General features: G+C 36.3%; 1 protein-coding gene across 1 annotated transcript in view; it reads left to right on the plus strand.

The window, feature by feature from the left end:
* The window catches only part of podn.L (podocan L homeolog), a 28,038-nt gene extending 19,789 nt beyond the window's left edge, over positions 1-8,249 (plus strand). The window contains exons 5-11 of the mRNA XM_018258444.2: positions 517-626; positions 1,495-1,651; positions 2,252-2,367; positions 3,158-3,815; positions 4,207-4,355; positions 6,140-6,326; positions 7,470-8,249. Coding sequence (XP_018113933.2) covers positions 517-626; positions 1,495-1,651; positions 2,252-2,367; positions 3,158-3,815; positions 4,207-4,355; positions 6,140-6,305 — 1,356 coding nt within the window. The 3' untranslated portion in view covers positions 6,306-6,326; positions 7,470-8,249. The remainder of the gene's footprint in view (positions 1-516; positions 627-1,494; positions 1,652-2,251; positions 2,368-3,157; positions 3,816-4,206; positions 4,356-6,139; positions 6,327-7,469) is intronic.
* The last annotated feature ends 4,891 nt before the right edge of the window (positions 8,250-13,140 follow it).

Genomic DNA, 13,140 nt, shown 5'->3' on the forward strand with positions numbered 1-13,140 from the left:
TTTAGACTAGAAGAAAAGAACTTTAATTTGAAGTAACGTAGGGGGTTCTTCACAGTCAGGACAGTGAGGTTGTGGAATGCACTGCCGGGTGATGTTGTGATGGCTAATTCAGTTAATGCCTTTAAGAGTGGCTTGGATGATTTCTTGGACAGACATAATATCAAAGGCTATTGTGATACTAAGCTCTATAGTTAGTATAGGTATGGGTATATAGAATTCATGTGAAAGTAGGGAGGGGGGTGTGTGTGGATGCTGGGTTTTCATTTGGAGGGTTGAACTTGATGGACTTTGTCTTTTTTCAACCCAATTTAACTGTTACTATGTAAAGAACTACATCTGTGTTAACTTCATATGGGCATGTTTAAAACAAAGGCATTCTTAAAAAAAGATTACATAAAGAAAAGTGTATTTTCCAGTAACGTGTATATAGAAATGTAAAAAGCATAATATGTATACAGAACTAAAAAAAATGTAATAGTTACATATTTTATTGATGTATTGCGTTTCTTCGAAAAGCTGTCTCTGGCTCCCAGGTTCCTCCCAAGTTCACTGATCAGTGCAGATTTTGCAGCCAATAACATCACTAAAATTTATGAGATGACATTTGGGCATAAGCCAAATTTGCGGTAAGTATACCTCAAAATACCTTATGTATATTGCAAATATAATTTAATACTTGAAATATATGATGAATAGATATGTGTGTTAAGTAGTCTAGATATGTATTTTTACGCGGTCTGTGATTCCGTTCTAATCCCTACTCCTTATCTTGGGGAGCAAATGTTTCTTTGTAATGGAGTGTAGTTGCACTGACTATCTAACCCCAAGCCCTACTGGAGAATTCCATTCTATGCTTGCCAGTGGGGTAGCATTAAAAATATTATAGCTGATGAGGTTGTAGGAACTAATAAGACGAGGGAGATAAATGAATACGTTGTAATATGTCTAATAAGTAAGTGTTGTCATGCCCATTGATATCATTTGTGAGTGCACAAAAAACCATGTCGTCATGGGATCATTGCACTGAAGTGGTCCGATTACATACATTACGATTTACCAAAGCAGTTGCTAATTTGGATTTGCATTCTTGTTGGTAAATCACAATGAAGTTGCAGCACACACTATTTATGAGGCCCATCAAAATCATACTTAAGTATTGGAGAAAAATATTGCATTGTGTGTAATATATATGGAAACATGCATTCCTGTTTTGTCCTTTGCACATTCCACTTGCAATTGTAAATTAGTATTTCTATGCTAAGAAGAATTTACAGTGATTGAGTCTTATAAAGTGAAGTAGATTGGGTCAGTCTAGTGCAGGATAATGTGTGATTGGCTGGTGTTGGTTATTGCATGAGTTACGAGGTTCAATTTCTGTGTTTGTAAAGGTGTCATGTTGTCTTTTATACAACATGACTTGTAATAGCTGTAAATCAGGTTTCGTGCAGTTTACTTGTATTTACACCACAGTGATGAAATGTTTTGTTTCCCTAGGTCTGTTTATCTGCATGACAACAAGCTGACAGATGATGGGATACCAGACAACATGTTTAACAGATCAAACCGCGTGGAGACTCTGATACTGTCCAGCAATTTCCTGAAGTACGTTCCAAAGAACTTGCCCCCTGCACTATGCAAACTGCACCTGCAGGTACCTAAGCATGTGACTAGACAATGAGGGGGATATTGTACTAAAAATTGTTACACCAAAGTTGTTAAAATCCTTGTATCTAAACCCCTGGTGAGTGATTATAATGGGTCAGTGTTCAGCAAGCCCCACTGGGGAGCTTAGGAGAATTAGAAGTGGTAATGACTGCTTGGATGGAAATGTTCATTGCATTGAAGGCAGAGATAGGTCTGGATAATTTATATGCTCATGTGTTAAGCCAGTGGCTGGGGCCAGCAACCAAAGGTTCCAAACTATTTATTTGCCACCAATGGGAATGTTGGTAAAAAGAATAGTGATGAGCAAAATCTTTTGTCATGTTTCACTGCAAAAAAACACCCATAGATTCCAATGTATTGTAAAAGAAAAAAAAAGTTGCACAGCTTGGAAAAAGTTGAGTGAAAAAATCACACATTGACTTTGCACATTTTTGCATGTTTCACAAATTTTTGGCAAATTTTAGCCCATCAATTAAAAAAAATGTTCACAAGTTATATAGAGAGAGGACAAATAATTATTTATTTTAAACCCCTGAAATATTACTTAATTCTATTAATAAATATTAATATATTAACATATTTTCAGAACAACAGGTTGGAAAGTATTCCCACAGGAGCGTTCAGCCACCTAACAGACCTACGGGAGATATATCTGCTCAACAATCGCCTCACCAATGATGGAATGGACAATGAAACATTCACGTAAGCAGTTACCCTACCACCCTATACTATAGACAAGTTTGGGGCAACAATCAGCATAAACTTTTTCAATGTAAGCATTGAGAAACTTTTAGTGAATACTTACTCACAGTTTTCAGTTTTTCATTGCTCTTAGGAAATATTGTACAGAACTGAACAAAATTGCCAGGGCTTGGTAACTTATAGGAGGTTATTTATCAAAGGTTGAGTTTTAGAGGTTTGTGAGGTTTTTTATACCTTGAATGAAGTTGAATTTAAATACAACTCAAATGGTTTCTAATTTAAGAAAAAAAATTGAATGAAAAAAACTCAAATCAGTGTAGTCAGGGTGAAAAATTTGAATAATCGAATTGATTGAATTTTTTGTGGAAAAAAACTCGAATCCGCAAAACCCACCAAAAAAACCTGGAACATCATGAAGGCTATTAACATCTTCAAATGGTTCAAGTGACCTCTGCCATTGACTTCTACATGGCCTCAGCAGGTTTTAGATGGTGTATTTTCAGATTCGAGCTATTTCCAGCTTCGGGGTATAATAAATCTCAGAAAATTCTAGTTTTTTAAAAACAAAACATGAAAAATCCTAGTTTTTTTTTAACTCAAAAACTTGAATTTTTTTGTGGAAAACACAACTCGACATTTGATGAAAAACCCCCATAATGTACAATCCTTATAGTTGCTTATTGACATTTTAATTGTGCCTTAATTAGTGACTAACATAATGCCTAACTAACAATTATACTGCTCCAAGGAATGGTTTTTCTCCTGACTCTTTATATCCATTTGATTTTAGGAAACTAAATAAGCTTGAATACCTTGATCTCTCAAGCAATAACCTTACAAAAATACCAAGTGGACTTCCACGTAACATTGTCATCCTTCATTTGGAAAAAAATTCCATCAGGTTTATCTCTGATAATGTTCTTACACAGATTAGAAACCTGGAGTATCTTTTGCTTCACAACAACAAGTTGAGGGCCCATGGTATTCATCCTGGAGCCTTTGTTGGCCTTAAGAAGTTGCACACAGTGCATATGTACAACAACCTCTTGGAGAAGGTTCCACCAGGTCTCCCACGCAGAGTAAAGACATTGATGCTCCTCCACAATCAGATCTCCAGCATTTCCAAGAATGACTTTGCTACTACATATTTGCTTGAGGATCTAAATCTGAGCTACAACAAAATAATGAGTGGTAATGTTCACAAGGAAGCCTTCCGTAAGCTAAGACTCCTCAAGACCCTGGAACTGTCAGGAAACAACCTTAAGTCAGTTCCCTATGGACTTCCAAAAAACCTGGAGATTTTGAGGTTGAAGGACAATGACATCAGCTCTGTCCCTCAAGACAGTCTTACTGGGATGACAAAACTAAAAGAATTATATCTGAGCAATAATAAATTAAAGATAAGCTCTATTTATTCTGGCGCTTGGGCAGAATTGAGCAGTCTTCAGGTAACGTAGTTGCTGCATAAAGTTATAGTATAAAGTGGAAATAAATAACTGTTTTAATTGCCGATGTGCAACAAAATGGACTGAAGTTTCTAATCACAATGAGTTTGCTTACTGTGCTAATATCCAATGTGAACAATATACATGCTTATTGTATCTGATAATTAGTATGTCTGCATGTCAGCCACAAGAAAAGCACTTTGTAAACTGAATTGTATAAATAGAGAAATACAATATACAGCAAAATAGCCCTGGATTAGAATAACGGCTGTTGCATGAGCACTTGTGATTTATAGCGCACATGATACAACCCCCCATGTTGTTAATCTGTAAAGATATGTTTTAAAAACTGTTTATAGAAGAAAGAATATTTTTTCTCTCTAATGTCTTTCAGCTACTTGATCTGTCCGGAAACCAGTTATCTTATGTCCCATCAGACTTGCCAGAGACCCTAGAGTATCTATACCTCCAGAGTAACAAGATTATTACAGTGTCTGATAATGCCTTTGAATCCACTCCAAACATAAAGGGCATCTTTCTCAGGTAGTAATCCAATGGTCATTGTAAATCGGTGTAGATTGCTCTTCCATATTAATAAATGTATGTATAGAACAGGCTACAACAGTGCACGTGACACACTTGAATCAAAGGATCCAAAGTCACAGGATATAAAATACTTACAAATTTCCTACTGTATTATTACCAGAAAGCTTCCGACAACAACTAGCATTTAGTTGAAATACTTTGAAAGTTATTCAGCAATGACATCATAAATATGTAAATATTTAATCTTGCATGGTTGCACATTAAACATGTCTATGTGTGTGTATACAGGGCCGCCATTAGAAATCACGGGGCCCCGTACAACAAAATTTTTGGGGCCCCCTGGGCCCCGCCCACCCTCACGCCTGCCCACCCTCACGCCCGCCCACCCTCACGCCCCGCCCACCCTCACACCCCGCCCACCCTCATGCCCCGCCCACCATCACGCCCCGCCCACCATCACGCCCCGCCCACCCTCACGCCGCACCCCATATCCGCCCACTCCACACAGACATCAGCTCCTAAAAAGTAACCCCCCCACACACAAGTTATAAAAAGCTATTGATGGTCAGGGCCCCCTTATAAGTTAAAAAAAATTGGGGCCCCAAAAAAAAAAATCTAAACATTTTTTTACATTTTTTTTAAAAAACATTGGTGGCAAGGGCCCCTTACAAGTTAAAAAAAATTGGGCCCCCCAAAAAGAAATGTAAAAAAAAAACATTGGTGGCAAGGGCCCTTTCTAGTTAAAAAAAATTGGGGCCCCCAAAAAGAAATGTAAAAAAAAAACATTGGTGGCAAGGGCCCTTTCTAGTTAAAAAAAATTGGGGCCCCCAAAAAGAAATGTAAAAAAAAAACATTGGTGGCAAGGGCCCCTTACTAGTTAAAAAAAATTGGGGCCCCAAAAAAATTTTTCCAAAAAAATGTTGGTGGCAGGGGCCTATAGAATATTAAAATAATACATTGGTGGCCAGGGGATTAAAAAAAAAAACACACACACAAACTGGTGTTCAGTAGAATTGAACTCAAGGTTCAGGACTTCAACTTTCGTGACTTCGGGTCTTTCCGCCGCTTCAGGACTTCAATTTAGGCTGTTTTCGTGACTTCAGGTCTTTTCACCGCTTCGAGACTTCGGCTTCGGCTGTTCGGCTTTTCGGCACTTCCGCATTCTACAACCTGAGAAATTGCCGCACGGCTCGGGTGCTCGTAAGGAGGGCTCGGCTCTTTCAAAAATGCAGCACTGCCCCTGTCCACCCCTGATGGCGGCCCTGTGTATATATATGCAATGCCCACCTAAAAATATAATTTTGTCTTAAATTGTTAATTGTTGTTAATTAACAATTTTCAGTAGACTATTTTAAATCTAATTGCAATCAAAAGCAGAATTTGTCTGTTCTTTTCTGCACTGAAAATACTGACTTTTGAAAGGATATATCAGGTCAGCTCTCCTTCAGCCAAGACACTGTTATATTGTTTCAACAGTCAGAACCAGCATTTTAGACAACAGCAATGAACAGACAGATATTGCCTTCAATAGCAATCAACCAAAAAAAAATTATAGTAATACAGTACAGTGTATATTTGATATGCAAACAGTGTATATTTGATATAAGCATTGGGAACACACAAAAGAATTTAGTGACCACTCTGCAGAATGTATATTGTGCATTTTATACTTTTTACCTTTCAAGTAAAATGTTACAGTGCAAAAACTGCTGGGTGAACTATATTACACTGCAAAACATGAAGTTGTTGTTGTTGGAATTTGTTACTTTACTCTCTGGCAGGTTTAATTTGCTCACAGCTGGGTCAGTACAGGAAGGAGCTTTTGAAGGACTGGACAAGCTACAAGTACTAGACATTGAGAGCAACCTTTCCAAAGCCTCGAGGAAATCGGAACAATACACAAAACAAAGTGAAGAGGAAGAAGAAGAGGAAGATGAAATGGAATAGAAACTATACACAACTAGGTTGGTAAGTAAACAACAGCAAGCTGCATACATATTGAATCAGAGCAAACACTGGAGATGCAATTCTTAATCAAATATTTGCACAATTAGTCCCTTGTCAGCAGATCATTTGGTAAAAAACATAATTTAGTGATACATGCCCGTTACACAAAATAACCAACAAATGAACTGCATGGCTCACCATCAAATAAAGCCTCACTTTATATTTGTCATTGTAAAAGAAAAAATATTTGGTCACTTTAACTTCAATTTCTGTTATGCACAGCTTATAAAAGCACAGATACAAGATCTAGTACAGGTATGGGACCTACTATCCAAAATGTACTGTAATTTGGGTCACCATAACTTAAATCTACTAAAGCACATCTAAACATTAAATAAACCCAATAGGATTGTTCTGACTCCAGTAGCAAATAATTATATTTTACTCGGTATGAAGTATGAAGGTACTGTTTTATTAATACAGAGAAAAAGGAAATCTTTTAAAAATCTGAAATATTTGATTATAATGGAGTCTATTGCAGATGGCCTTCCTGAAATTCAGATACGTGTTTCTGGATAAAAGATGCCATACCTGTAAACCTATTATCCAGAAAGATAGGGTTCCATTGAAGTAACCATTCAATGATATGCATAATCCATACAAAACTGCTGTGCTAAAATGGGCTAAGAACTTCTCTGACACCTGTGGGATGCATTAGAGCACCAATTTTGAGCAAGGCCTGAATATTCCAACAACAGTACTCTTGTGGGTGAAAGGAGGCAATGCCCAGAGTAAAGGCTATTATAGAAACAATGGGGGAACCAATTATAGGGAAGGCATCCATATATTTTTAGCCACATGCAGTGCATATATATTTTAGAGAAATAAATTACGCTCGTTCCCTGCTAACCTTTGTTGAATCTTTTATATTCTGAAATTCTTATAATTGCTAATAAAGAGAGTTACAGTGTTAGCCTGTGACCCTTAATCTGTTGTGGAACTACAACTATTGCTGTCCCCAAACTGCAAAAAAAAGCTAAGAGTTTCAGTTTCTCAGCTGGAGGGTCTGGAGGTTAGACATTCATGATGCTGAGTGAGCCTCGTAACTGATTATTTTCTTTCAAGAAGATTTGTCTGTTAACTCCGCTTTTTTACTGTTTGCAGGTTTTTTCATTGTAGAAGAATATCTAGGATACAACAGGCAGTTTACAACTCATTCTCTGCCAGCAGGACAAGCTCCACAATCCTAATGTTTGTGCCTTTTTTCAACTACCCTTCGCATTTCGAAAACGCTGGATCTCAAAACTATAGCTTTCCAGCTGTGCTGAACTATGACCTCAGCATTCTTTAATATCGAAGCACTATTGGAGTTTGATGTGAGTTTAACTTGGAAACAACCAAAGAGCCACTGATCTGTATTCTGTGGTCATCTCTAATAATGAAACTGTTAACAAGCTCTGACAGTATAAAGTATAGTATAGGCCTATATTGGTCTACATGGACTACACAAAAGCTGGCTTTTGTCTTGTATTTTAGAATCTATTTTATGTAACAGAGTTAAGCCTTTAGATAAGCAAATTCTTACCCTCATATTTCTTCATTTTCTTTAACCTTGTATGCTGCTAATTTCTATAATACTATGTTGTCTTCAAAACTATCAGAAAGAAAGCAAATAACATTGACTCTTTGTCATACTGTTGATATTGGCTAACAAAGTCAGCCATCTGTGAAGATATACCAGTAAAATTTTTATCCTGTCTCTGTAATTTATTTTGTTTACTTTTTTCCTTGGAAATATATCATGTTGGCATAACAATTTATTTAACTCTTGTGCTGTAAGGTTCTATGCATAGCCAGAATGAATGCAATAGTTTATCTGTATTATCTGTATCGCTATCCCTGGTTTTATAAGAATGGTAAAAAATTAAAGGCATCTGTAAATTAGGCTATTATGTTATAGTTTTGAAACGTGAATACTTGCATCAATTTATTAGACATTCTTTAGTTATATTTATACATAAGAGAAATAATCCTGTGAAAAAGGTTGTGATAATACAGGTCTTTAGAGTATTATTCAACTTTAAGAGGGCTATTTATCAAAGGTCGATTTGGGGAGTTTTTTTTTACCTCGAAAAAACTCACAACTCGAATGTTTACTTATTTATGAAAAAACCTACATGTGAAAAACTCGGGTAAATGCAAACTCGAATACTTGAACTGATCACATTATCGTCTAAAAAATCTTGAATACCTTGCACTGATCGATTTTTCGAGCGCAGACCACTATAAAAAAACAGAAATCATGAAGGCAAAAAACATCTTCAAATGGTTCAAGGAACCTCTGCCATTGCAGTTTTTTTTATCCTAAAAAATATGATGATTTTTGAATGAAACTACCTAGAAAAACATGTAAGTATTTTAGAAAAGCTACATTTGTAGCTTGCACATTCATTTTCTGGGATGTTAGAATTATTCTTTCAACATTAGTTAGATTCAAGAAACCAAACAAACTTCATTTCCACTTATTACAAAAAAGATTCCCTCCTATTTGCCTTTTCTTTTTATCCAAAGCTTGATATTTTGCCATTCCAATAGTTATAATTGCAGCTGAACTGTTGCCCCTTTCCTGAAAAATATACACAAAAATATGTTAACTTTCAGATTTCTTTATATATACCTTGGGGCAACTGAAAACATATATTTCCCAATGTAATTTTCAAGGGATCTTGCACAATTATCCCCAGGATGAGAAATAGTACCGGAAATTGTCAATCATCTGCTATTGATGCCTTTTTTCACTCAAATAGATCTTCTGCAGCAGAGTAAAATGTTAAAAGATGCAAAATAACATAAGCTCCAGTGAGCATCACTTGATGATATTATGTAAGGCAGACGTTGTAGACTTATTCTGCCTTCGGGTTACACTATAACTTAGTTCCATTCTATAGAGCTTATAAAAAGGGATGTTGTTTCATTGAAAAAATGACGCATATAGACTTGTATGGCGTGGTGCATCAAAATAAAAAGATGCGCATCAAAAAAATTTCGCTGCGCACCAAAAATGTTTATGACGCCCATAGACTTAAATGGACGTCGGTGACATTTCGCCGCTGGCGAATTTTTGATGAAAGGAAACGGGTCAAATTTGCTCATCCCTACTTATAAAATCACCTTTTTGATTAGACATTCTAGAAGGTATCATGGTTACAATAGCTAACATGGACAAAAGGAAAAAAAATTAAAACTGTTTTATTGGTTAAAAGAAGAGATACACTCTGGTGCAACCAGTGCCCTCCTCTCCAACTAAATACAGGGATATGGCAAATGGCTACGGGTAAGTGAGCAAATGAGGGCTAAGCAGGATTACTACCTACGATCTCCACTCTACATAGTATACAGAACAGGCACTATTTTATTGACATGCTTCCCAAAGGAGACAATCACAAACATGACAGCGTACAAGGCTCATCCCTTCGAAGGAAACCATATGACCCACAGATGAAATAAAGGAGGCACCATTTAAAGTTGTTTGATGGCTTTGTTTTTTATGGTTATTAAGTTTTGTTTGTAAATTGCACAATCGCAATATGGAAATCCTTCTCTTCCGGGGTTCACAATCTCGAATTACCTCAGGACTTGGTTACTGGAAACAATCCCCATGCCCTGATCTCTTAACCACTTACCTTTGAATAATGAGACGCGGGACAAGGTAAATGTCAAAGGAAATGTAAACTTTATTGTTATTTTTTTGAATAATTAAAAACAACATTTTATGGTCTCATTTCACCATGTAACCTGACATGTTTAATAAAAACTATAAAACTCAAAAAAAAAAAAAAGTTACACAGCATTAAATCCTGGGCTTCTCAAAAGGTTGCCACTACTAGTGATGTCACTCATTAAGAACAAGGAGACCATCAATTGTCATGCTTTCAAATTGTTTAAGATTGATCTAGTTATCCTTAAAGGGAAACTATCAAGGAAAAACATGTTTTTTTCCAAAACACATCAGTTAATAGTGCTGCTCCAGCAGAATTCTGCACTGAAATCCATTTCTCAAAAGAGCAAACAGATTTTTTTATATTCAATTTTGAAATCTGACATGGGACTAGACATTTTGTTAGTTTCCCAGCTGCCCCAGTCATGTGACTTGTGCCTGCACTTTAGGATGGAATTACTTTTTGGCAGGCTGTTATTTCTTCTATTTAATGTAACTGAATGTGTCTCAGTGGGACTTGGCTTTTACTTTTGAGGGTTGTTCTTAGATCTTCCAGGCAGCTGTTATCTTGTGTTAGGGAGCTGTTATCTCGTTACTTTCCCATTGTTCTATTGTTAGGCTGCTGGGGGGGGGGAAGGGAGGGGGTGATATCACTCCAACTTGCAGTACAGCAGTAAAGAGTGATTGAAGTTTATCAGATCACAAGTCACATGACTGGAGGCAGCTGTGAAATTGACAATATGTCTAGCCCCATGTCAGATTTTAAAATTGAATATAACAAAATCTGTTTGCTCTTTTGAAAAATGGATTTCAGTGCAGAATTCTGCTGGAGCAGCACTATTAACTGATGCGTTTTGAAAAAAACATGTTTTCCCATGACAGTATCCCTTTAATGACACACTCCTTCTTGACCATAAAATTCCTCATCACTGAACTAACCTAAAAGCCCCAAAACAAATTGTCTAGTAAAGAGGGAAGGCCTTTAAAATGTATGTGTCTGCTACACAATCAAAAGAAAATGACTACACTCTAAACAATACAAAACACCTCTTTAATGGAAATAAATGCGCACTAAGTCTGAGATGTCCTATGGCTTGTGGAGACATATCAACTTTTCCAGATGTTTATGTTGTATGAAATTCAATGTACACAACAACAATTTGATACAGGTGTGGGATCCATTATCTGGAAACCCGTTATCCGAAAACTATCCAGAAAGCTCTGACTTATGGGAATGCCATCTATTATAGACTCCATTTCAACAAATAATTCAAATTTTTTTTCTCTATAATAAAAAACAGAAACTTGATCCTAACTAAAATATAATTAATCCTTATTGGAGGCAAAACAATCCTATTGTTTTAATTAATCATTACATAATTTTCGAGTAGACTTAAGGCATGGAGAGCCAAATTACGGAAATAACCTTTATCCATTCTCGATAGCAGGTCCCATACCTCTATAGTCAGGTAAACAAGAAGAAATTCACCTAACAGCACTTGACCTTCAGCAGATCTCATGCCTACAAGTGGAAGATCAAAAGTGCCTTGAGCCCATAACAATGATGGCCCTTCAGGGATCTGTGTTACATGCCGTCTGCTTCTATTACTACTCTTCCTTTACAAAATTGCTGTTCCAATTCATGTAACTAATGTATATTCCAGTAATGTTATTCATAATGACAATGATGATCAATGTGCTTTTTTTTTTTTTTTTTATAAAAGTATTAAAGGGGTTGTACACCTTTGAGTTAACTTGTAGATAGTGATATTCTGGCACAATCTGCAATTGGTTTTCATTTTTAATTTTTTTGTGTTTTTTCAGTTATTTAGCTTTTTATTCAGCAGCTCTCCAATTGGCAGTTTTCTTTCTTTACAGATACAGTAAAAGGAAGCTGTTTACTTTTTACAAACAGAAACACTAGTATCACTGATTCACTCTGTGAAATGTTGCAAATTATTATTTTTTTCAGAGCTCTTCTGCACATAGCAAAGTCACCACACTTGTACTCCCAAATCATTTTATTTCAGAAACAAACAAATAAACAAACAGGTTTGTACTCCATGCCATGGTAAGAATATACTGCTGTTGTATTCTCCACATTGCATAAGATTTGTACATTTGCAGCAAATCATTATTAAAAATGAGCAGAGTTATTAGATGAGATCTTATGACCATCTTACTGTAGCGCAAGATGACTGTAACTCTAGAGTTCTTCTGAAAAAGTTCAAGGCCAAAATCTTTAGACGTTTATCATTATAAAAATGGTGAGAAATTCAGAGGGCCTTGGTTGGGGCTATCTCCTACACAGCAAAGATTAGTGATAAAAGCAGATCTTGATAAAATATTTCAGTTGCAACTAAAAACTACTTGGTGTAGCAAGAAAGTCAATGCAGCCAATGTGACGCAAGCTGGTATCAGATATTATCCTCACAAGTGACATTAAGGGGCACATTTACTAAATTCGAGTGAAGGATTAGAATAAAAAAAACTTTTTTGGCTACTTCGACCATTGAATTGGCTACTTCGACCTTCGACTACGACTTTGAATCGAATTCGAACTAAAAATCTTTCGACTATTCCACCATTCGATAGTCGAATTACTGTCTCTTTAAAAAAAAACTTCGACCTCCTACTTCGCCATCTAAAACCTACCGAGCATCAATCTTAGCCTATGGGGAAGGTCCTCATAGGCTTTCTAGCAAATTTCTGATTGAAGGAATTTTATTCGATCAATGGATTAAAATCCTTCGGTAGGATCCTTCGGAATAGCAGTAAATCCTTCGACTTCAATATTCGAAGTCGAAGGATTTAACTTCGATAGTCGAATATCGAGGGTTAATTAACCCTCGATATTCGACCAATAGTAAATGTGCCCCTTAGATTTGTATTTATAGAAATGTGTAATTTTACACCAAAATGTATACATTTGTTTGCAGAATTAAATATGTGTTTATAAAGTTGTGGTTTAGTACTAAACCCAAGCTTTCCTTTTTAAGGTAAATTCATATAAAGGTTCATGGTCTGGGTGTATAGGAGCCCATACAACAGCAGTGTATGAACTAGGCACAACAGTAGGGGCACTGGGAATGTAACTCTTCTGTCTGCAATCCTCTA

The sequence above is a fragment of the Xenopus laevis genome, chromosome 4L (genome assembly GCF_017654675.1).
Source record: "Xenopus laevis strain J_2021 chromosome 4L, Xenopus_laevis_v10.1, whole genome shotgun sequence".
Classification (NCBI taxonomy): Eukaryota; Metazoa; Chordata; class Amphibia; order Anura; family Pipidae; genus Xenopus; species Xenopus laevis.